A 26,376-nucleotide genomic window follows, 5' to 3' on the forward strand; every position below is an offset into this window, starting at 1 on the left:
TTTTTGAATTTTTATTTCTTGCCTATTTCTTTTTTTTTTTTTTAATAAAATTTTTAAGGAATTTTTGGAAATTTAGTCCTAAAGATTTTGCAAATTTTTATAAATCTGGTGAATTTTTTGGCTGAATTTTTGGACAAGGGAATAATATTTTTTGGTGCCCGTAAATGAGGACAACAGGAGGGCTAACTTCTCCTACATTGTTGTTTAGTTGTTGTTGTTGTTTGGCACTTGCACAAGCACAAAGTGACAGTTGGTCATAGTAGTGTTTGTTCCACGTCTAAGATTGGTTGAATGAATGGATGAAAAGTGACAGGTTTTACGTGAACATTTTAAAATTCTTGGTGACCAGAAAAGAAATGCCAAGCAGGCATAATATGTAGGGCTTTGGTGTGAAACAACAAGCTTTAAAGTGCAAAAAACACAGCTCGAATGACCAAAAAGGACCCGCAAAGTCAGGCGATAAGTCCAAGAAGAAGCCCTCGAGGCTAAATCTGGCATATTTACATGTGGACATTTCTTGACTCATGTTGATTAATATGCACTCTCCCATCTTAAATAAATAAATAAAATAAATAAATAAATAAAGCACCAATTTTCACATTACACTGTTAGCTCCACTGTTAAAACAAAAAAATATAAATCTATCCTAACGATATATCTTTTCTTTGACTAACTAGTTGGCATCTCCATTACTTTCACTGATTTAATTTGTGATTATGCTTGACATAAGTGTGTCTTCAAGTCTTTATGTGTACCGGAAATACATACCTGCTAATTTTGGACAAAATAATCACAACTGAATTCCAATTTTTGTTGGAAAAAAAATGTGATATTTAACTCAAATTCAACTGTAACTTATAGTTTCAGTCTGGCTTAAACACAACATTAGCATGGTGAACGGTAAATATAAATATATATACAGAAAAAAATGCACATCGTGTATAAATGAAGTATTTCATTTTAACTGCACCATACAATAATTGTGAAATATTACAAGAGCCAAAGGAAGGGAAGCAGGTTTATGCTCCTCCATATATTCTCCACATTTGATACGTCAAGTCTCAAATTGCCTCCTCACTTTCTTCTATTTTAGTCGCTCAGAAGGGACTACATGCAGATAACATCAATATAGATGACATTTTAAAAGCTCCAATATCACAGAGACACATACACCAGGGCGCTCGATGCCCATCATGGTGCTACGGCTGAAACACGCCTCGGTAAAAATTCATAAAATTGTCTCGTGTGTTGGGACACGGAGAGGAGGTTTTAGGGTGATAGTGATGGCGATGTACTCTGCTGTGGCACTTTCAACCCACTTCATTACTTTTTAAAAATAACCGACTGTACCATTTACTGTGTGGAAGAATGAAGGAGTGAACTGTCTGTACAGGAAGATCAGTTATAACCTGATTGGTGGAGGTAATGTTAACATCTCTAAAGCATGTTAGTAGATTTAGCTAAGATCAGGTAAACTTAGGCTACAAGTTTTCACAGTGGGTGTTGGGAAATACAGACAAACCACGGGGGCAGGAAGTGTTTTTTGGTGATTGATTGACGAGTGCAAATGACAGAAGGCACGTCCAGGCAGGTGGGCAAGTTAGCAGGTAAATAAAACAAAGCTGCAAGGCAGAAACACTGTGGTCAAAGAGGCAAAAATGTGGTTCTCAGGTAAGCAGGCAGAGAAAAAAACAAGGTTAAGTGCTAATTATGTGCACCACACAGTCTGGTAAGAGTGGAGGTGGAGGAGAGGTATTTATACAGGTGAGGTGGGTGTGGTGGGCAGGTAACTGGGCACAGACTGAAAAACTGAGGACCTCTAGTGGATGGAAGAGGTGCTACATGGAAATCAAAAACTGAGCTGAAGAACCAGTAATTACAAATGAAGTTTTCATTATTAAACTAAATCTGGAAGAGGGGTTTTATGCCTTTTTAATGTTCTTTATGGGCATTTATTCCGTCATTTGGATGGAGACAGATAGGTCAGGTCGATAAAATAGAGGGTATAACAGGGGTGTTGTCAGGCAGAAGCTTGAACAAAAAAAAAAACAAAAACATAATAAAAAGCTGTGATAATCTAGCACTATGCCAGGAAAAATAAGTCAAAAGACAGTGGAACTGTGACATTCAACAATTGTAAAATAATGTTATTTTTAGAGGATTTAAATACACTAAAATAGCGTACTATGATACATATTGTCACACACTGTAAAAGAACTAATTACCATTTGCTTTTTACGCTTAATTAGTACAATTTAAACATTTTCCGTGATTTTACTGATTGTAGTTTAACAAAACAAGGAAAATCTGTAAAATAAAAGTAAATTGTTTAAGAAATTACAGTTAAAATCCTTTTTAAAAAAATGTCTTTTTTTTTTTTTTTTTTTACAGTGTAAGAGGGCTTTCCAAGCTTGACAGGTGTTCACATCTTTTCTGGAATGCTTTTATGCTTATTTACTTACTTTTTTATTAATAATGCTAACTGATTTTTATTCTCTGTTTTTCTTGCTTCGTGTTCAACATGGCAACATTACTTGAAGGTATAGCATGTTTCATGTTTTATGAATTCCTGTTTTTTAGATAGGAAGTTGAATATCTTTGGCTTATGAATTGTTGTTTGGACAAAAAAGATCTACACTGACATTTTTTTTGTATAGTTTATAAAATGTGTCTAGTCTTAAAACAAACAAGGATCAGAATAATTGATTTTGAAAGATGGTTGATTAGTTCCAGTCCTCAACCAATCAATCAAAAATAAATATTAAATACACATTTGTCTGTATTTTTGTATAGTTTATGAAACTTTTCCTGTCTTAAAACAAATAAGGATCAGAATAAAATAGTTGATTAGTTCCAGTCTTAAGCTAATCAGTCAAAAATATTCATTAAGTACACGTTTGTCTGTGGAGATTTTCAGTCATCTAGATCTTAGCAATCCTAGGAGCTTCCGTAAAAAGGAAACAGATTTCTCTTTTAGGTCCTTGAAGGTTCTGGACTCAGATAGAACTGAAGAAACCTCTTGGGTGAGAGTTGAAACATCTTCAAGAACCTAGAAGAGAAGTCCAGCTGATTTTATTGAAGCTCCTTGGATTAAATACATGTAAGACTGTGTGCGAACAAGAATAGAGGTTTTTACTTTGGTTTCATGTTCATAATCATTGAAAAGTCATGTTTCCTGCTGTTATAAGACACGGTTCACAGCAATTCACAGAAAGCACTTACTCAGAAACATGCATGAATGAACTCACAGTTTCCATGTTCAAGGTCTATCACTTTCAATGACCGTAACACACAATGCCAGCATTACTTCTGCCACTTAAAGGACGCTGTATCTAGGTCACAGTAACACCAGCTGCTAAATATCAGTCACCCTTCAGCCATTAACATGTCCTCTTCGTGAAGATATCAACATGAACTCTGGGAGAACCAACACTGGTCCGGAATAAAGCATCTGGTGGAAAGAAAGGAAATGAAAAGGAGGAAAAGGCCATACAGGGAAAGCAGGGAAGTGAGTAGAGCATAGGAAGGGAAATGGACACATCGAGTTACCGCTATTGAGGTTGTGATCAGAGATGGAGGAGAGGTTAGACCAACGCTTTTTTACCCACGCATCATGTTGCCCACTCCCTACTGCTAGAACCGGATCACACGGCTCCCCTTACAAAAGAGCTGCACAGAAAGACTCAGAGCCACGGACTCTTGTGCTGGTCTCCCTTTAAATGTCACCGTGCCTCAACACAGCCAGTGAAATTACTCAGAATATTGCGAGAGCAGCCGTCAAACTACTTGTCCGTGGGATATTTCGAGACCCTGCTGAGGGTGGCGTTAGGAGTCTTTCATGTACCGATTTTAGACAAGCATCAGGCCTTTGAAACAGACTTATAATGGCAATCAAGCTGCCGAGTACAGAAGGCAGACTAGTGGCTCGACAAACAGACATGATTCATGCCATCTTTCACACATCTGAGTGTACTAAAGCAAAAAGCCACAAGAGGATGTGCTTCACTGATTATTGTGACGATGGCGATACAAAGGGAACAATGTGCGGCTGAGTACCATCGGCAGCCGTGAGTACTGCTTATCATGGCAAAGAATGCACTTCACTGTATTGTGTGTTTTTTTTTTTTTTACAGCAGTTAGCAATAACTATACAGTCTTCACAGCATCCTTTTAAGGTTCCATATAGTGAAAATCCATTTTTATTGTGTTTTGTATGTCCTAAAAGCTTGGAAGCATAAAATAACAGCTGTGAGGATAGCCTCTCAGCTTTACAAGACAGTGAGAATTTATTAACAAATCCGTGGATCCAGACTATAAGCCGCATCACTGCCAAAATCTGATCAGCTGGTCCTTGTGTCATTTCTGACCTTCCCTGAAAATTTCATCCAAATCATTTCTTCCGTTTTTGAGTAATGTTACTAACAGACAGACAGACAGACAGACAAACGTACGGCGATCGTCACATAACTCTGCCACGTTCCTTGGTGGAGTAATAATGACTTGGCATAGGATACTGTGTAGCCAAAACTCAGCCACTGTTTACAAGTGTTTACTTCTCTCCTGCTCTCTGTGCTCACATGTACTTTATTTTTGTACATTCAAATTCCCAATAAAGCTGTTCTCATTTACATATTTTTCTGCTTCTGTTGTCAAAAAATAGAACAGGTATGAAACTGCAATAGCTCGTTAAGACTACTTTGTAGCAAACCTGTAACTTTGCACAGCTAAAAAACTGATCTTAGAACTGCAAACGTTGTCTGACAAACTCACCATAAACACTTGAGGTAAAGAAAACGGCTGTGTTGTAAATTTGGTGATATTTTCATGTAAAATAATCTGCTGAGCAGTTGCTTGTTGTACTCTATGCTGTCAACAACAAACACAGAAAGTTTTCTTCCTGAAGGGGGCGTGGCTAGGAGCAGCGCAGTTGTATTTAAAGCCACAAACACCGGAAAAACCCATTTAGAAAAGGTTTACAAACCAAGAATCATAGCAAAATCAATCATTTTATAGTATTTTGAGTTGAAAAATTTAAAAACACATTGTTGAAATGTGAGAATTTCATTAATTTGCTGAAAAAAGGGCAAATGTGGGACCTTTAAAGCAGGCTGCATACATACAGCAGACAAATTAAAGGATAAAATTAAAATAAAAAGGTAATTTTTTATGGAAGAAAATGCACAATTGGATCACCAAACACTGATTATGTCTCTGTTGTGCTCCAGTGTCTCAGGATGCTAAGACAGTAACCAGATTAACATTCAAATGTACTGCAGACTTTAGCCACAGCAAATCAGCACAATAAAATGCAAATTAGAGTAAGTTTTCACACACTTCCATTATGAGAACGTCAGCAGTTGGTTCTTTGAGATAAAAAGCTTGTGGTGCTAATTCTCCGGCCAGCTTCCATTAAACTATTACCGAATAAGAGGCCACAACAAGATGATGTAATTATGAGAGCACAATTCAAAGCAGTGAAAAACCACGCAGAAAAAACGGTGAAAACATGCCACTTATGTTTGTTTTGAAAGGTCACAATCTTCACACTTTTCTGATGTTCTGGTCCGCTGTTATTTTTAGCGCTTTCCAGCAGAGGCTTCAGTAGACCTTTTAGAAACATACTTCATACACTTCATGATTCATACGCTAAGTCTGTCTCATAATGTGCTCATATCAGTGAAACAACTCAGCCAAAAAAAATACCTTGTGATATTTCTAATTTTCTAATTCTCAATATTTCAGCTCAATTTATGTGCAAATTGAGAATGCATATAAAAATAGTTTAAAAAAAAACACATGGAGAGACTTCAAGCTCACATTTCACTCACATAAGGCTTTCACCCAAGCACAGATATGTGTGGCTGAATCTTCAATCTTCACAGAAGTAGTACTTGATTTCTAGATTTTTCAATATATAATGTTCAGTAAGCACAATTTGAATCTTTTTATCAAGGTATGTGATTGTTTAAAACATTATGGGCTTTTGTTTGCATGTTTATTTTTGGTTCTCTTGGACAAAAGAGATGAGGCAGCAGAGTTCATGGCAACCTCAGATATATCTTATGGATAGGCCGATTATCGTGCACGATATTTGGCATTTTTCCCCGTTATCTGTATCGGTGATTATATTGACCGATTATTGATAAATTAAATGTGTTACTTCAGGTCTGATGGAGCCTCTACTATCGGCCAGTCGTCACTCTGTGGCCTCAAAAAAAATCTCTCAAGCAGCAAAAACTGAACAAGAAACACAAACAAGGAAATGAGCTTCCCTCACAGTGGCTAAGGCGATGCTAACGTCTAGCAGCTAAGTTATAAGGCAGTCAAAGATTAACCTGAAACAGAGTCTGGAAAACAATAATCAATAAAGCTTGAAGATATGGACCTTAGTGAACAATAAAAGTGGTAGAACAGTGAATGATTAAGAAAATATAAGAACAGCAGATGTAACTGAAGCAGAAAAACTGATCCCACATAAACAATTCAGTCGCTTCTATTTCTATTTTACATATTCAGTTATAGTCACCATTATTAAAGAAGAACCCTAGTTATGAATGACAGGTTCTCTGCTATCACATGCTGTTTACAAATTCCATACTTATTTCTTTGGGAAACGATCATTTATTAATCAAAAATGACTGGATATTACTCAAATATCAACTAAATAACCGTCTGAATTTAATACCAACCACCTTCTAATTAGCTAAACAAAAGTAAAGTGAGCTGATTCAGAAACAGTTTGGATTGTGTTATTTATATTAGGTTGAGATAATCATGACAGATATTTATTTTTTGGCAATATATCAAATTTTATATGGAAATCTGTGTCCGAGAAATCACTTTCCACTAAGTTCCCCATTCCAAAAACACCTCTCAAGGAAGTGTGTTAATTCCAGATCACATGACCTGCTCCACATGATGTCATTTCCTCCTGAAGAGCAGACTGGCCAGACTCCAAGGCTTTCTGAATTATTTAACCCTCCTGTTGTCCTCATTTACGGGTAACAAAAAATATTGCTTCCTTGTGAAAAAAATCCAAAAACTCAGCAAAAAAATCCCCAAATTTCCGAAAATGGGCAAAACCTTCAGGAAGAAAATTCCAATAATTATTTAAAAGTTCTATTTTTTTTTTTTTTAAAAATCCCCCAAATTTGGCAAGAAAATTCTTGTAACAATTTTTTTTAAAAATTAGTAAAAATCTTCCCAAAAAAATTCTAAAAATATCTAAAGTGATTCCATATATATCTGTAAAACTTCTAATATTTTCTTTAAGAACATTCACAAAAAAATCAATGATTCATGGTTTTTTTGTGAATGTTCTTAAAAAACATTTTTAACATTTCTTTCTTTCCACCAAAAAATGTTCAAAGATTTCCCAAAAATGTTGAAAATGTGGACATCAGAAGTTTCACTGTGAAAATATATATATTTTTTCCCACATGTTCAAACTTTAAAACGGGTTAATTTTGACCTGCAGGACGACACGAAGGTTAATATAAAGTAGTCAACAAGTTTACTACAATATCTTTAGAAATAACTTTCAATTTCAATTTTACTCAATTGTATATACAATATTTAGAAGAATATTTCTCTAAAATACCATGTGGTGTTAGGTTTTGTTATGATAAAAAAAAGTCCCGCAATTATATACTGACCCACCAATAATCGGCATCGATACCACCGCTAAAAATAAAACAGTCGATCAATAGCATATTTGTGTGACGTATAGTAAAGACAGAATTCTTTGATTTTCTCCAGAAAAAGCCACATAACTGTCTAATTGCAATGCACACTGTAGAGCAGAACCAGAACTAAATGCACATAGAGTAGTGGAGAGAAGTTAGTGGAAGGTCGTGCTCAGTTTTCCTGCCCTCACCAAGACTCTGGTAAAAGACTGCAGAAGACGTTTCAGTCTGTCACATTCTGGAGCCTGAAGGACTTAAAGGAGGTCATTCAGTGAAGGCGCATGACAAGGGCGGCATGTGCATCAAGTGGCTCCGCTGAACCGTAATGATGGGCCCATAAGTGCCTCCTACACTCCACGAGATAGCCGAGTGCCAGCGCTGACACTTTGGGCACATCATCTCTCAGACCCCTGCCCTCTCAGCAGTCTGCCTACACTCTGAACTGTCTTTGACCTTCACACTGCAAAAACTCTAAATCTTACCAAGTCTGTTTGTCTTATTTTTAGTCACAATGCCTCATCCCACTGGATTTAAGATAAATTCACTTAACAAGACACATTTCAGCAGATGGAGGGACTTGTTTTAAGACAATGCATCTTAAATATCTTGTTAAGACAAACAATCTTGAAATTACCTTGTTTTGAGTTGAATTTTACAAGAAAACTCAAAATAAGTTTAACCCTCGTGTCGTCCTGCAGGTCAAAATTAACCCGTTTTAAAGTTTGAAAATGTGGGGGAAAAAAACATATTTTTACAGTGAAACTTCTGATGTCCACATTTTCAACATTTTTGGGAAATCTTTGAACATTTTTGGTGGAAAAAAAGAAATGTTAGAAATGTTTCTTAATAACATTCAGAAAAAAATCAACCAAAATCCAGCAAATTTCACTGGATTTGGTTGATTTTTTTGTGAATGTTCTGAAAGAAAATATTAAAAGTTTTACTGATATATATGGAATCGCTTTAGATATTTTTAGGATTTTTTTTGGAAGATTTTTACTCATTTTTTGAAAAATATTTACAAGAATTTTCTTGCCAAATTTGGGGGATTTTTGTAAAATAAAACTTTTAAGGGAAACTTTTCAGGAATTATTGGAGTTTTCTTACTGAAGGTTTTGTAAATTTTCAGAAATTTGGGGAATTTTTTTGCTGATTTTTGGATTTTTTTCAGACAAGGAAACAATATTTTTTGGTGCCCATAAATGAGGACAACAGGAGGGTTAATACACCTCAAATGAGTAGGTTACATGGAAGCGAAAATCTATTTTTGAGTGAAAAACTGCTATTTTTTTAAGCATATCTGGCTTATTTTAAGACACCTAAGCTTGACAATCCTGGTAAAATATAGCTTAAAATAAGTTTTCCCAGCTAATTTTAAGATCTCAATATTCTAAATATCATATCTTATTTCAATAAATCTGATCAAGGCATTTTTCACTTGTTTTATTGGCAGATATTTTCACTTATTTCAAGGTAAAAGTTGCTTGAAATAAGTTTTTTTTTCTTGTTTTGAGAGGAGCATTTTTTCCAGTGCAGCACACTTTTTCAGCTTTGCCACAGTGTCGTCGCCATGGCTACCTGGCGACGGGGGTCACAGGTGGCCGGCTGATTGGGTTGGCAGCTTCAGGGCCTCGTGTCGCCCACCCGATCGACTCCGGTTATATCGTCTCTGACCCCTTTAGTCCAGCTTGTCCTGTTATGGGGTGTTCAGGGAGCAGCTGATGAGGAAAGCTAAAGGAAGCCAGGACCACTCGTGTCACCGCTAATGAAACCTTCACAGCCCGGCTCCATCCTGAGTTTTGCAACAGACTTCATAAAATGATAATGAGCTTTCTGAGCGGGGAAATGCACAAGACAAGCCTCAGAGGAAGGAGAGCAAGTGAAGAGCAACAAGAAAAGCACTTTCTGACAGCTTCGTAAACACTTTATCTGTGGAGCTCTGATGAGGAAAACAGATTACGTCCGTGCATACATCTTCATAAGAAGGAGTCTCGTACTGAGAAGACACTCTTGATGCAGCAACTTTACCCCGGCAGACAGTTTTGTAGTGGTTGCTCAGTGAACGCTGCATAAAAGGCGCCTCAGAATGTCAACAGCTGAAGGAAGAAAGAGAAATGACGAGTTGCAGAGAAGCTAAAGAAGGTCGCAGACATCAGACTGTTGTTCTCGGTAACCAAAGGTCAACGCTCCTTGCGGCAGCTGTGCGACACATTGATTCACGGATTCATTTGTGTGCCGTGCTGGCTACAGTCTGGGTTTATACAGCAGCTGAATGTTCACATTTAAAGTGAATTCAGACATATGGAAGCTAGTACTACAGAGAGAGAGAAAAAGAAGTTTACAACAGTCAGAGATCAGGAAAACGATGCAACAGAAAATCTCTGGTGAACAGAAAATAGGCAGAGCTGAAACGATTAGTCGATTTGCTGCTACTAGTCCAACAACTGATTAATCATTTCAATCATTTTGGTGAGTGAAAACTGCAAATAATATTGGCGTTTGCTCTACTTGTATCATTGTAAATTGAATAATTTTTGGTTTTCAGCTCTTATAATTCTACTCAAGTTCTCCAATTTACCTGAAAATTTTATGCCATAAATAAGGAAGTTTATAAAGACATTTGTAAAACATTTGGCTTGATATATCCAGTACTTTTGGAGATTCAAATTTTAAAAATTGTTTTTCATGCAGCGAAATTTGAGTGGGAAAGTGGGAATTTTCATGGGAAACATGGAATTTCCTGAGTGACCCCAAACTTTTGAACAATATTGTATATAAACACTGTCAGCTGATATATTAACATCAGAATTTATTGCGCCGTAAAATCAAGAACAGCCCCAAAAATCTGGTATAAGTCAGACTAACCAAAATTACAGTCCAAAATATTCACAGTATTTGGTTCGACGACCACAGCAACCTTGACATTTTCCAATCTGTTATGAATGGAGCCGGTGGAGGGCCACATATGACATCCCTCTGCAGGAGGACGATGTTCCCGCATGTTAACAGGACCTGGTTCACTGAAATCACTCCATTCAGTTTTTTCCCCGGGTGCATTATACAGGAAGGAAGGGCACATTCTGTGGAGCAGTAGGTTCCAATCTGTCGCTCTGTGGAGATCAGCCAGGATCTGCTCATGTTAAGCTACCGCCGCCACCGCCCCTCCTACAGCCTCTTACATCCATCTGATAATATTCTACAGGACCAGACGATTTATTCCTACGCAGTCGCTAATGTTTACTGGATATTCAACGGCTTGCTTTGCATTTAAGTAGCAATATATATGAAAATGTGCAGCATCTGCATATACATTTTTATCCAATGCATTTATTAGATCTTAAAGTACACCGACTACTCAGCAGATAAAATCATAAATACACACGCAAACACAAAAATGAACTAAATAATGGATGAAAGGGTTATGCAAATTGTCCGCTAACTAGATCTGGACATAAGTGTTGATTCTGAGATCAGAGTCTGAGTGAAGAATTGCTCATAAATCACACATTTAATATTAGACGTTTCTAGACTATTATATTAGTCCATCACAAACTACACCACAACATGGTCCAGTTGCACAACATTTGTCTTTTTAACCCATTAAATGTTGAACATAGCGAAGAAGTTTTATAATTAGCATGTATAGCAGGGGTGTCAAACATGCGGCTGCGGGCCAAAACCGGCCCTCCAGAGGGTCCAGTCTGGTCTGACTTTGTAAAGTGTAAAAATTCCAGAGAAGACATTAACTGCAAATTCTAAACTTGTAAAACTATAAATTTAAACTAATTTCTAGACCATGACAAGTTGTTTCGATCATAAAGTAAAATACTAGATTGTTATTTTGTGTCTCATTTCTGTAATATTTTGTCTTGTTTTGTTGCTTTTGTCTTTTTTTGTCTGACTTTTGACGTTTGTCTCCCATTTGTGGCGTTTTGTGTTTTTTTTGTCTCGCTTGTGTCATTTGTACATTTTCTTGTCGTTTTGTTTCTCACTTTTGTCATTTTTGTCTCGTCGCTTGTCCATTATTTTGTTGTTTTGAAACATTTTTTGTCTAATTTTTGTCTCTTTATGTTTTGTTTCGTGTCGTTTGTCTCATTTATTGTCATTTTGTTTCTCGTTTTTGTAATATTTTGTCTTGTTTTTTTGTCCTTTTTTTTGTCTGACTTTTGTTGTTTTGATCATAAAGTAAAATACTATATTTTTCAGTTCCAGATAGCTGTGACTAAATGTTGTGTTCCTTTGTAGACACTCTGTGATCTGAAAGTTGTAATGTGGAAATGATAAACTGAGGATGAACGTTGCTAAAGTTGAATTTATTTTTCTTAATAAATTTGAGGTTGTTCTTGATGTTTTGTAAGAAGATAATCCCTTAAATTTGAACATTTTCAGAACGTACTTTTTTGCAGGAAAACAAAGGAAACATTTGGAGTTGTGGTTATTTATAGGTTATTATGCTGTGGTTTTACTGGTCCAGGTTACTTGACATCAAATTGGGCTGAATGTGGAACCTGGACTAAGATGAGTTTGACTCTCCTGTACTAAGACAACTGCTTCAGTGTGTCGTCTTATGAGACACGTTGTCACGAATGTTCCGGCTCATGTGGTCCAAAGCATGGATAAAAACTAAGTTTAAACTGTGGTCCGGTTCACACTCCCACTGACTTTGCACAAGCAAACCCAAGAGCTGCAAGCATGAAGTCATGTGGACTGACAGCTCACTGAATACACAGTTTTAGTGATTGTCATCCTGCATCATCATCACTAGACACACGCGTGGGGAAATCTAATCTCCAGAGACTGACAGCCAGTTATGCAAGTTGTGTGTTACTTATCGCCCCTTGTGCTGATTGTAGCATTAATTTTCAGTATTCACCTCAGAAATGGGTCGAAATTGGAGATTTTTAAGCCACATTGTGTGTCTTTCAGCTCACACACCTCCGTATCGTCTCGTTTTCACCTTTTTTGTTGGCTCAGGCAGAATTCCAGCACTCGTGCGTGACCATCTTGCATCACACATCAGTGCAGGCCACGCATGAGTGCAATCTTGTATAAATAACAGCTATATGTTGTTTATACCTCCGAGGCAGATCCTTTCATAACGGCTCACGATCAGCGGATAGATTTGATAACAGTTTAGCTTGTGCTGTGATCATGCATGTCCTCACACGGTCCTTCCACACCACAGTCTGCTTTGGACCGAGACGAGGCCTGAAGGACTTGGAGGAAAATGTCTAATTACAATTTTTCTGGCAAACTCCAGCTCAATATTCACAGTGTAACAGATTTAAAACATGTGATAGCGCATCGAAAGCGTGACTGTCACACGAGGAGGCTGCATGAACGTGTAAAACCACCGACACGACACTTTGGCTATTAAATAATGAGATGAGCTCATGTCAGCCGAACCACAAAGTACATTGATCAATGCGCGAGCGTAAACAACTCCTGGAAATTTCAATTTGCCTGAATTAAACGAAATTGCATAACGTTGTTGTTCCTTTTATTTAATAACCACACCTCACATAACCTACAATCCAGCCTTAGCAATTTGCTAATCGCACTGTTTCCAATTGCGACTTCATTTGAAATCGATTAATTGTCTGGGCCTTACGGAGAACCCTCCTATTCCGGCGGCTTTAATCCTGCTGTTTAGTCTGCACCGGAGTTCGATTGACAACTTTCATGGTGGCCCAGTCGAAGCTAATTAATCAGCTGAATGCACCAAAGTCTAACTGAACCAAGCCCACAGTGTAATCTGTTCAGTTTGTATGTACTCAAAGCCAACACTGAGCTCTTCATGTGTGTGAATGATGGTTGTACATCTCATTCTGGCAGATTCAAACCAGCCTGTGTGAATTGGAAAAGACTCTCTTGTCAGACACTCGTGCCAACCTGTTGTTCTTCTGTCATTTGTTTGATACTGAAGAGTCATTCTAGCTGTTATTGGAGAGGATTCAAAAGATATACTTACTCAGAAATCTTAAAACTGGCTAAAAATCTCATTAGATTTTCTTTAACATGACATGATTCATCCCTTTCATTTCATCTTCTGGCACAAACGCTGCCATGTTTCCCCTCCAGTTCCAGTAACTTGACAAGTCTGAAGGCAGCAGGTGCTTGACAGGAATCAAATCGGTCCCTCTAATTACAGCACTCTAATTGATGGCTCATTTTCCACAGTGGTTGAGAAATCTAATTAGAGATCATCAGATCAGCAAACATGCTTTGAGCTCGAAGGCACGAGCAAAAAAGGAGTGACACAACAGCCCGGCCTAATGCAGTGTAAATGCACTTATTGTCAGTCTTAAGCTGCAGATAAAAGCCCGCTGGCGCTGGGTAATTTCAAGTGAAGTCTTTGTCTCACAGCTGTGACTTTTACATGTTCAGTTTGAGTTCATTTAAAACATCTTGGACTATTTAATATATACTTACTCCTCAGCTTTTTTGTACATTAAAATAGAATACCAAGTGTAACATCATGACTTTTGGCCTCGTTAAACTGCCATAAATGCTTTTCAAGTATTCCACTACATCAGAGGTGTCAAACTTAGTTCAGGTTCTACATTCAGCCCAATTTGATGTGAAGTGAGCCGGACCAGTAAAACCAGAGCATAACTGAACTTATTTTCCTCAAGAAACTTCAGGTTGTTCATAATGTTTTGTAAAAAGATAATTCCTTAAATGTGAACATTTTCAGAATGTATTTTTTTGCACTAAAACAAAGGAAAAATTAGGAGTTATGGTTATTTCTAGGTTATTATGCTGTAATTTTACTGGTCTGGTCCACTGGAGATCAGACTGGGCTGAATGTGGAACCTGAACTAAGATGAGTTTGACTCCGCTCCTGTACAGCCTTCCAACCCCATTCCTCATTTTCTCATCAGCCATAAACTGTAATTGCAGTGTCAGGCTGTTGACTTTGCTTCAAGTCTAGACCCACTTCCACCTCCTGATGGGAGCAAGAAGGCAGCGGCAGTCAGAATTTTTACCAAAACACCACAAAAATGAAACAAACTCCTCCACACGCCTCCGGTTTTAGTTCATGTGGCAGCGAGAGATAAACACTGGAATATGTGCGAGCATGAGATGACGTTTTCCATCTCACTTTTTTGCTGCTGTGTCACAAAGAAAGCTTTACGTAGCGGTTAAAATCTGCTCTGTGTCCTCGCCAAAGACTCCTGTGTATTTTTGTTGAAATAGCTTGACTGTTAGGGCGAACATTCACATCTTGAACTGCATCTGATTAATCAGAGAGGTTCGGACTGAGAGGAACGAAGACTCAACTATTAATGACGGCGTCTGAAGACAACACAATGCCGCCTCCCTGAGAGATCACGCCCGTCCTCCTCCACAGATTTCTGAAATACAGTCGTTTTTGTCAATTTGTGTCTCATTTTTGTCACTTTGTGTCTCAGTATTGTCGTTTTCTGTCTCGTTATTGTCATTTTGTATCTTGTTTTGTCATTTTGTGTCTCGGTTTTGTCGTTTTCTGTCCTGGTATTGCCATTTTGTGTCTCGGTTTTGTCATTTCCTGTCTTTTTTTGTCATTTTATGTCTCGTTTGTCGTTTTGTGTCTCGCTTTTATCATTTTGTATCTTGTTTTGTCATTTTGTGTCTCGGTTTTGTCGTCTTCTGTCTCGCTTTTGTCATTCTGTATCTTGTTTTGTCATTTTGTGTCTCGGTTTTGTCGTTTTCTGTCCTGGTATTGCCATTTTGTGTCTCGGTTTTGTCATTTCCTGTCTTTTTTTGTCATTTTATGTCTCGTTTGTCGTTTTGTGTCTCGCTTTTATCATTTTGTATCTTGTTTTGTCATTTTGTGTCTCGGTTTTGTTGTCTTTGTCTCGCTTTTGTCATTCTGTATCTTGTTTTGTCATTTTGTGTCTCAGTTTTGTCGTTTCGTGCCTCATTTTTGTCATTTTGTGTTTCAGTTTTTCCATTTCCGTTTTTTGCTGCTCTGTCACAAAGAAAGCTTTACGTAGCAGTTAAAATCTGTCCTAATGAAAGACTCGTGTGTATTTTTGTTGAAATAGCTTGACTGTTAGGGCGAACATTCACATCTTGAATTGCATCTGATTAATCACAGAGGTTCGGACTGAGAGGAACGAAGTTAACGACTGATTCAACTGTTAATGACGGTGTCTGAGGACAACACGATGTTGCCTCCCTGACAGATAACACCCACTCTCCTCCACAGATTCCTAAAATCCAGCCTCGTCGCAATCACAGCGGCTTATCTGTGTTATTCAATTTAAAAACTGCCATTCACCAGCTTAGCAACTTGGGGTTCAAACACTTTCTCCAGTGCAGATCAAGGGACAGCAGGCTCATCTGTTGTCTTCAGATTAGCGGCTCCGTTCCCCCCTCGGAGCGCCGGCGTTCCCGGAGCCAGAAGCCGCCTTGTAACGGCATCAAACACGGAGGACGATCATCTCATCTCCCCATCTCCCATCTGAACCCACAGTTTCAGCAGCCACACAGAGGAGCTCTTTTCAGGGTGACGAGTCCTTCCTTTGAGCCGAGTGTTTCTCAGCAGGAGAGGGATGTGGCTTTACAGCGCTCACAAATAGTTCTGATTGTGTTCTTTTCATTAAGCTCAGATAATCATGACAGATATTTAATTTTTAGCAATATATCACATTTTATATGAAAAATAACTAACTGTATCTGTACCTGAGAAATCACTTTCCACTAAGTTCCCCATTACAAAAACACCTCTCAAGGAAGTGTGTTAATTCCAGATCACATGACCTGCTCCACATTTTGTGTATCATTTTGGTCATTTTGTGTCTCATTTTTGTCATTTCGTGTCTCGTTTTGGCGTTTTGTGTCTCGGTGTTGTCGTTTCATGTCTTGTTTTGTCATTTGGTGTCTCATTTCATCATGTCGTGTCTCGTTTTTGTCAGTTTGTGTCTCGTTTTTTTCATTTTGTGTTTTGTTTTTGCCATTTTGTATCTCGTTTTGGCGTTTTCTGTCTCGTTACTGTCATTTTGTGTCTCGGTTTTGTCGTTTTCTGTCTCGCTTTTGTCATTTTGTGTCTAGATGTTGTCGTTTCATGTTTTGTTTTTGTCAATTTGTGTCTCATTTTTGTCATTTTGTGTCTCGTTTTGTCATTTTGCATCTCGTTTTGTCATTTTGTGTCTCGCTTTTGTCGTCTTCTGTCTCGCTTTTGTCATTTTGTATCTCGTTTTGTCATTTTGTGTCTCGGTTTTGTCGTTTCGTGTCTCATTTTTGTCATTTTGTGTCCCGGTTTTGTCATTTTCTGTCTCGTTATTGTCATTTTGTGTCTCGTTTTGTCATTTTGTGTCTCGGTTTTTAATAACAAATGACTGAAAATCACTAAAATGCCAACTAAATAACCGTCCGAATTTAATAACAACCACCTTCTAATTAGCTAAACAATAATAAAATGAGATGTGGGTTTACAGCGCCCCCTGTCTGTCACACACTGATAAGTCAGGGTCCTTCTTCTGTCCTTGAAAGTGATGGAGTGGCTTCTTAAAAACCCCAAATAGGATATGCGCAGGCACGTCTTAAATAAGGGTAAATTATGTGTTTAAATGGCAATGGTGTCAATGCAGGCATGCTTCTTTTAAAGGATGCACATTATAGCGCCACAAACTGGAGGAAACTGCAGGATACAGCTGTTAAAGTTGAGGAGACAGATTGCAGGAGCGGCACTTGTACTGGGACGAGCGCATTCCCTGCAAAGTGACAGCAACAGATATGAAAACACTGGAGGGTACTCTAGTCATGCACCACTGCTTGGTCTCCTCTGCACTTCACACATAAATACACAAACACACTGAAGGCAGAGCGGAGGTAAGTCTGTCAGACAGGAGGCCTCGCAGTGAAGGACGTCAGTAAATAAATACCAGGAATTAGTTGACAAGCACTTCTGCTTTAGTTGGCTGGTTGCTTTCTGTCTCAGTTTTGTCATTTTCTGTCTCGCTTTTGTCATTTTGTGTCTAAGTTTTGTCATTTCATGTCTTGTTTTTGTCATTTTGTGTCTCGTTTTTGTCATTTTGTGTCTCGGTTTTGTCATTTTGTGTCTCGGTTTTGTCGTTTCATGTCTTGTTTTGTCATTTTGTGTCTTGTTTTGTTACTTTGTCTCGGTTTTGTCGTTTTCCGTCTCGTTTTTGTCATTTTGTGTCTCGTTTTGTTACTTTGTCTCGGTTTTGTCGTTTTCTGTCTCGCTTTTGTCATTTTGTGTCTAAGTTTTGTGGTTTCAAGTCTTGTTTTTGTCATTTTGTGTCTTGGTTTTGTTGTTTTCTCTCGTTTTTGTCATTTTGTGGCTCGTTTTGTTGTTTTCTGTCTCGTTTTTTTCATTTTGTGTCTAGGTGTTGTCGTTTCATGTTTCGTTTTGGTCATTTTGTGTCTAGGTGTTGTCGTTTCATGTTTCGTTTTGGTCATTTTGTGTCTCATTTTCGTCATTTTGTGTCTAGGTTTTGTCGTTTCATGTTTTGTTTTTGTCAATTTGTGTCTTGTTTTTGTCATTTTGTGTCTCGTTTTTGTCATTTTGTGTCTCGTTTTTGTCATTTTGTGTCTCGTTTTGTCATTTTGTGTCTCGTTTTTGTCTCAGTTCCACGTCTTGATTAATGCAGCTAAAAATGAGAGATTTAATATTCTAAAGTTAATAAAAAATGCAAGTCAGCCGTGAGAAAAATGTCACAGTGATGGCAGTTGTAATAAGCAGTCGCTGTACTCGTATGGATTTTTCATAAACAGCTCCATTAAAGTTCGAGGGGTTATTTCAGGCTTTACAAAATTAATCCTTCCAACTGGACAAAAGGCCCTTAGAATGCAAATTTTCACACAGCAATAAAGCGCCTGTCCTGGGGAGACGGTTAAGAGAGTGGAGGTTGTGAGATTTCCCCGGCAATAACCTGAAAGTTATTAGAATCAAATAAGAGCAACTGTACTTTTACAAAATGAGCAGCGCAAACTATCCCAAGTGTTGCTTTTGGCTGGGATTATCCACCACATCAAAGGCCCCGTTTCCTCCAAGTGGCACTAAAAAAAGATAACTGGTGTTACTCCCAGGCAAGAGGAAATATTCATGACCTCTGTGAATGAAATTTAAGGCTTTTTAATACCTTGCAGGGCTCACAGATACCCTGTGAATGATATTGGCACCCGACTACGCAAGTTTAACCCTCGTGTCGTCCTGCGGGTCAAATTGACCCGTTTTAAAGTTAGAAAATGTGGGAAAAAAATACATTTTCACAGTGAAACTTCTGATGTCCACATTTTCGGGAAATTTCTGAACATTTTTTGGTGGAAATAAAAGAAATGTTAAAAATGTTTCTTAAGAACATTCACACAAAATATCAACCAAAATCCAGCGAAATTCGCTGGATTTTGGTATATTAGAGGCATATTAGAACTTTTGCTAATATATATGGAATTATTTTAGATATTTTTAGGGGTTTTTTGGAAGATTTTTACTCATTTGTTGAAAATATTTACAAGAATTTTCTTGCCAAATTTGGGGGATTTTTGTAAAAATAAAACTTTGAAAGGAAACTTTTAAGGAATTACTGGAATTTTCTTCCTGAAGGTTTTGCACATTCTCAGAAATTTGGGGAATTTTTTTTTTCTGAATTTTGGGATTTTTTTCAGACAAGGAAACAATATTTTTTGGTGGAAAAAAAATGTTAAAAATGTCCTAAAAAAATCAACCAAAAATTAAACAAAATCCAGCGAGAATTGTTTTGCAGATTTTTTAAAAGATTTTCTTCAGACAGGGAAACAATATTTTTTGGTGCCCTTAAATGAGGTCAACAGGAGGGTTAATACATCTCAAATCAGGAGGTTACATGAAAGCAAAAATCTATTTTTGAGTGAAAAACTGCTTTTTTTTAAACGTCTGGTTTATTTTAAGACACTTAAGCTTGACAATTCTTGTAAAATAGAGCTTAAAATAAGTTTTCCAGCTAATTTTAAGATCTCAATATTCTAAATATCATATCTTATTTCAAGAAATCTCACCAAGCCATTTTTCACTTGTTCTATTGGCAGATTTTTTCGCATATTTCAAGGTAAAAGTTCCTTGAAATAAGTTTTATTTCTTGCTTTGAGAGGGGCATTTTTTTTCCAGTGCACAGATACCCAGTGAATGATATTGGCACCCTACTACGCATGCTTAAATATGACGATAACAAAATGCGAAAACTTGTTACAAGTTTTACGCAAACCGCTAAAAGTGGGAGCGGCAGCGGGAATCTCTAACTGCGAAAACAGCTGCAGGAACTGATGTGTATGCATCAGCAGTAAATGAACATTGTGCCTTTATTACAGCTCTGATGGCACAGCACAGGAGGTGATCATTAACCAGCAGGGCTTCTATCTGCTAGATGAAGGAAGGAACAGCAATGTAGCGAAACAAACCTCCAGCGACCAAATAATGGTGAAACCTACACCAGGCAGGTGGTAGGAAGCTGGAGAAATGATGTGAAGAGAGCCGGCTGAGCTGAAGGCTGACACAACATGTCACGGTTGTGCAAGGCTAAACAACCACATATTCCCTGTTGAGAACGTATAAAAGAAACACAAATCTTCAGTGCAGCATACCATGGCATGACCGTAGCATGCTGTAAGAGGCAAAGAAAAACTGGTGTTCAGCTTCGACAACAGGAGGTGAAGCTTTTGGAGCAGGAGAACTGGGGTTGTTTTGATTTTTAGGATTTTTCTGGAAGATTTTTACTCATTTTTTGAAAATATTTACAGGAATTTTCTTGCCAATTTTTTTTTTTTTTTAATCAAACTTTTAAGGAAACTTTTAAGGAATTATTGGAATTTTCTTCCTGATGATTTTGCAAATTTTCTGAAATTTGTGGAATTTTTTTGCTGAATTTCTGGATTTTTTCAGACAAGGAAACAATATTTTTTGGTGCCTGTAAATGAAGACAACAGGAGGGTTAATAAAATATAATGGAGATTAATTCAACTCTTATCTTTTATTACAAATGTGCTATTTTTAAAAATTCAAAGTGATGAATGTTTATTCAGTGAGACAAAAAGAAACGTGTGTTTTAAAAAGTGTATCAATATACATAAACAAGGAAAGCACTAAGAGAGCGCAGTGCTCCGCCAAGGCTGCTCATTCCTCTATTTGTGTATTCAGAAATCAACAACAAGCAACATAGAATCTGGCCATTTAATATAGATCGACTCACAAACTAAACAAATAAAAATTACCTTGCGTGAACACAGGCGTGAGTTGTGCATGCGTACAAATACCTAACTGCATGGCCGAAATATGTAGCAGGTCGAGTGAATTGATGCAGGTAACTGACACAGCGTTCACTTCTTGTCATGGTTACAGCGACGCCGTGCTGGCCGCTATATCTCACAAAGCTGCATCACTGCCAAAATCTTATCAGTTGGTCCTTGTGTCATTTCTGACCTTCCCTGAAAATTTCATCCAAATCCGTTAGTCAGTTCTTGAGAAGTGTTGCTAACAGACAGACAGACAGATTCACAGACAAACGTATGCCGATCGTCACATAACTCTGCCGTGTTCCTTGGCGGAGTAGTTAAAGATGACTCGGTAATCGTTTCATAATCGAATCGTAGCCTCTGAACCATGTTCGTTACCGAATCGTGAGATGCCCAAAGATTCCAACCCCTGGTTTTAAGTAGAGACAGATCGATTATCGACCTAGTCGATTATCATGGCCGATATTTGACATTTTTCCAGTTATCAGTATTGGTAAATAATAGACCAATTCTTGATAAATTAAATGCACCATGACAGCTCTGTGGTCTAAGAAATGTCTCTCAAGCAGCAAAAACTGAAACACGAACCAGGAAATTAGCTCTTCTCATAGTGGCTAATGCTATGCTAACGGCTAGCGGCTACATTAGAAGGCAACCACAGATTAACCTGAAACAGAGTCTGGAAAACAATAAATAATAACGCTTTAAGATCTGGATCTTAACGGGAAATAAACGTGATAAAACAAAACTGCAGGAGATAAACTGATCAATCTCAGTCGATCCCACATAAACAGAGAGGAGCGTCCTAATTTAATCGCTAATATTTCTATTTTACATCAGTTATAGCCATTAATGAAGAAGCCTAGTTATGAGTGACAGGTTCTCTAATGTTTACTGGTTCCAAATATCGGTGATCGGCTTTTCTTGATCACCAATAGTCGGCATCGCCCTTAACCCTCCTGTCGTCCTGCGGGTCAAAACTGACCTGTTTTAAAGTTTGAAAATGTGGAAAAAAATATATTTTCACAATGAAACTTCTGATGTCCACATTTTCAACATTTTTGGGAAATCTTTGAACATTTTTTGGTGGAAAAAAAGAAATGTTCAGAATATTTCTTAAGAACACTCCCAAAAAAATCAACCAAAATCCAGCGAATTTGTTTGTGAATGTTATTAAAGAAAATATTAGAAGTTTTACTGATATATATGGAATCACTTTAGATATTTTTATCATTTTTTTTGGAAGATTTTTACTCATTTTTTGAAAATATTTAAAAGAATTTTCTTGCCAAATTTGGGGATTTTTTTTAAAAATAAAACTTTTAAGGGAAACTTTGAAGGAATTATTGGAATTTTCTTCCTGAAGGTTTTGCAAGTTTTCAGAAATTTTTTTGCTGAATTTTTGGATTTTTTTCAGACAAGGAAACAATATTTTTTGGTGCCTGTAAATGAGGACAACAGGAGGGTTAAATAAACAGATAAACATATCGGTCAAACCATATTGTACGTGTCTTGAAGAGCTCCAAGTTCATCTTATCAATCCAAACACTTTCCATTTCCTGAGCTGCAGTTTGTGCTTCCTAAAAATACACCCGGAGAACTCAGCCAGCACCTCCTGTGTGCTGACTGGCAGATGCGTCATTGTTTGTGGCTGGCATCAGAAAACAACTCACCACTGCTGCGACTCTTGCGGTTGGCCTTCCCCCCCGTCAGCAGCATCTTCAAGCTGTTCCTAAACATGACTGCAGCAGATGCCCTGGACTTGACTACAGAAAAATCTGTTGGCGGAAGAAGAGACAATGCACATTAACATTTCTGAGGGGCGTCCAGCTGCCTGACCGACACTGTTAACACTGGATATTCATTAGCGAAAAGCATTATTGGGGATATCAGAGAGAATTCTCAAGACAGGAGAGTAAAAAACAAAAAACAGAGAGCCTTCAAAAGGAGTTAATGGGCCAGAAAACTGAAGCGGTGGGAAATCCCATTCATGTCTTATCTACGTCATCAAAGAGCAAGATCAAATGCCTCCTTGTAATTAGGAAACAATAGAAGGAAGCACCAGCAGTTAAACGACACTTCCTATAAAAATGAAGAAGCCCGACCTGATGTTTGAAGGTAGGAATTAACTGATTGATAACTGACGGGGAACAAAAATATTGTTTCCTGTAGCTGCATGAGTCATTTCTACAATTATACTGACACAAGAGGGAAAAAAGGAGAGAGAAATATAATTATTGATTAAAAAGTAGAGTTGCAAGGATTCATTGAATGCTTTTAAACTCAATTCTGACTATTTCGATAATTGATTAATTGCTTTAAGGGATTTTTAAAGAATAAAAAGTCTAAATTCTCTGATTTTAGCTTCTTAAATTTAAATATTTTCTGGTTTCTTTCTTATTCTGTGACATTAAAATGAATATCTTTGGGTTGTGGAGAAAACAAGACACTTAACCCTCTTGTTGTCTTCATTTACAGGCACCAAAAAATAGTTTCCTTGTCTGAAAAAAGTCCAAAAATTCAGCAAAAAAATTCCCCAAATTTCAGAAAATTCGCAAAACCTTCAGGACGAAAATTACAATAATTCCTTAAAAGTTTCCCTTAAAAGTTTTGTTTTAAAAAAATCCCCCAAATTTGGCAAGAAAATTCTTGTAAATATTTTTTAAAAAATGAGTAAAAATCTTTCAAAAAAATCCTAAAAATATCTAAAGTGATTATATATATATCAGTAAAACTTCTAATATTTTCTTTAAGAACATTCACAAAAAAATCAACCAAAATCCAGCAAAATTTGCTGGATTTTCAAGGTGGAGGGACTTGTTTTAACCCTCATGTCGTCCTGCGAGTCAAAATTGACCCATTTTAAAGTTTGAAAATGTGGGAAAAAAATATATTTTCACAGTGAAACTTCTGATGTCCACATTTTCAACATTGTTGGGAAATCTTTGAACATTTTTTGGTGGAAAAAAAATGTTAAAAATGTTTCTTAAGAACATTCACATAAAAAATAACCAAAATCCAGCAAAATTCGCTGTATTTTGGTTGGTTTTTATGTGAATGCTCTTCAAGAAAATATTAGAAGTTTTACTGATATATATGTAATCACTTTAGATATTTTTAGGATTTTTTGGGGGAAGATTTTTACTCATTTTTTGAAAATATTTACAAGATTAAATTTGGGGGATTTTTTTAAAAAATCTAACTTTTAAGGGAAACTTCAGGAAATTTTTTGGAAGATTTTTAATCATTTTTTTGAAAATATTTACAAGAATTTTCTTCCCAGATTTGGAGGATTTTTGTAAAATAAAACTTTTTAGGGAAATTGTTAAGGAATTATTGGAATTTTCTTGCTGAAGGTTTTGCAAATTTCCATAAATTTGGGGAATTTTTTTGCTGAATTTTTGGATTTTTTACAGACAAGGAAACAATATTTTTGGTGCCTGTAAATGTAGACAACAGGAGGGTTAAGCAACAAAGTCCAAATTAACTTTGGCAATGGAGGAAGTGAAGTGATGTATTGAAAGATCAACAGATCCCACACAGGAAGGCTCCGAACTGTTCTTCTGTCATTTTAATCCAAGAGTCAACATTAGTTTAAACCATGGCCTCTCCTTAAGCTGCAGTGTGTATTAATGTACCGCTGACATGTCTGCTGTTTAAAGCTGACCAAACACAGGTGGAAATATCTCCGCTGTATTCAGCAAGAACAAGTGGCCTCTGTGCTTGTTCAGGTCAGGACTTGATGCTGCTACAACAGCGACAGAAAACTCACTGGCTGCTCTCTAGGTCGCATTCTTTTTCCCTTTTTACTCTCGGCATGCACTGCAGCTGCCCTCGCAAAGCACATGCATGTGTTTGCAGTGTGAATACAATCAGGAGATACCACTTTGTCACAACGCCGCACCCTGAACTCTGACCGTCCTGCTCATATATCCGTCTGAAAGGAGCTGCCATCTGTCTGAGCTCTCAGCGGCTTGTTTAAACTCCACCACGTGTGATGTATTTTCAGCTTCGGAAACAGGATTGTAGGTCTGAATGTCCAGAAAGGCATTCTCTGTTAAATACAGCAAAATGTAACCCCATTTAGTAGGACAACCCCACTATTTTTGGGCATATTTTACTTTTACTGTTCGATGTTTAATCACAAAATCTGTCCATTTTATATTATTCTCTTTTTTGATGTGAAGCACTTTGAGCTAAACTCGTTGTGCTATATATTATTATTATTGTTGTTATTATTATTAGTATTATTATTATTATTATTATTATTATTATTATTATTATTATTATTATTATTATTATTATTATTGTTGTTGTTATTGTTATTATTGTTGCTGTTATTATTGTTATTTTTATTGCCTTTGATATACTATGCATTGGGACATACCAAATCTGTTACTCGCAAAAACAGTAAAACATGTTTTTAAGTTGGAAAAAAAAAAAAAAAGCAAAAAATCCGGCAGCAAGGGTGATCAAACAAATATATTAGGAAATGGGAAAAAATGGCAAATATATATAAAATAAATATCTTGTAGTGGATTTAAATACAGTAAAACAGGTAAAAATACAGACTTTCCATGTGGACATAATTTAACATGTAAATTAATATTTTTTTCTTCATCATTTTTTGCTGACCTAAACACAGTACAAACAGTACAATTTTATGGTCAAACATTGTAAAAGAACAAATTGCTATCTTTAAAATACGGATTTTTTGGTTTTATGTAGACATTATTTATAGCATTATCCTTTATTTTCTGGGTTAACATGTAAATTAATATTTTTTTCTGGTAGTTTACTAGTTATTATCTGTAATTTAACAAAACAGGGAAAAATCTGTAAACAAACCAAAAGGCAAAAGGAAAATACTTTTTTTTTTTTTTTTTTTACAGTGTAGCTTTCACTATCGCTCTAATTGCCCCTCTCTGCCCTCCCCATCTACCCCTCTCTGACTCCACTTCCACCCCGGACACCCCAACAGCCCACATTTCTCCTCCGTGAGTCCTGCTAGTAGAATGCCTCGGCAGCAGATGTTCTCCATTAGATGGGAGTGACTCAGCAAAGCCCCTCAGACAAACTCCAGCTGAGGAGCCGGCTGCAGACCCAAACACAAAAAACCTCCAAGAGGAGGACATGGAAAAGCGCTCAGAAAGCTCCTCACCCCTCCCTCAACCCTGCTTAGGCTTTTTTTTTTTTTTTTCCAATCCTCCAAAGACCTTGAGAGGGGGTCTGAAGACTTCCGGGATCAGAACACCGAGAGGAACACTGAGGAAACGGCGAGACACGGTATCACAGTCAGATGGGATGAAACTGAGCCGATCTTTACCGTTCAATGTACTTAACCCTCCTGCCGTCTTCATTTACGGGCACCAAAAATATTGTTTCCTTGTCTGATAAAAATTCAAAAATTCTGCAAAAAAATTCCCCAAATTTCTGAAAATTTGCAAAACCTTCAGCAAGAAAATTCCGATAA

General features: G+C 37.1%; 1 protein-coding gene across 7 annotated transcripts in view; it reads right to left on the reverse strand.

The window, feature by feature from the left end:
* The window catches only part of tanc2b (tetratricopeptide repeat, ankyrin repeat and coiled-coil containing 2b), a 236,267-nt gene that overhangs the window by 151,011 nt on the left and 58,880 nt on the right, over positions 1–26,376 (reverse strand). For all 7 annotated transcript variants that reach the window (XM_055004166.1, XM_055004171.1, XM_055004170.1 and 4 more), the window contains one exon: positions 22,577–22,681. In XM_055004166.1, coding sequence (XP_054860141.1) covers positions 22,577–22,643 — 67 coding nt within the window. In that variant the 5' untranslated portion in view covers positions 22,644–22,681. The remainder of the gene's footprint in view (positions 1–22,576; positions 22,682–26,376) is intronic.

Source organism: Amphiprion ocellaris, chromosome 18 (assembly GCF_022539595.1).
Source record: "Amphiprion ocellaris isolate individual 3 ecotype Okinawa chromosome 18, ASM2253959v1, whole genome shotgun sequence".
Lineage (NCBI taxonomy): Eukaryota > Metazoa > Chordata > Actinopteri > Pomacentridae > Amphiprion > Amphiprion ocellaris.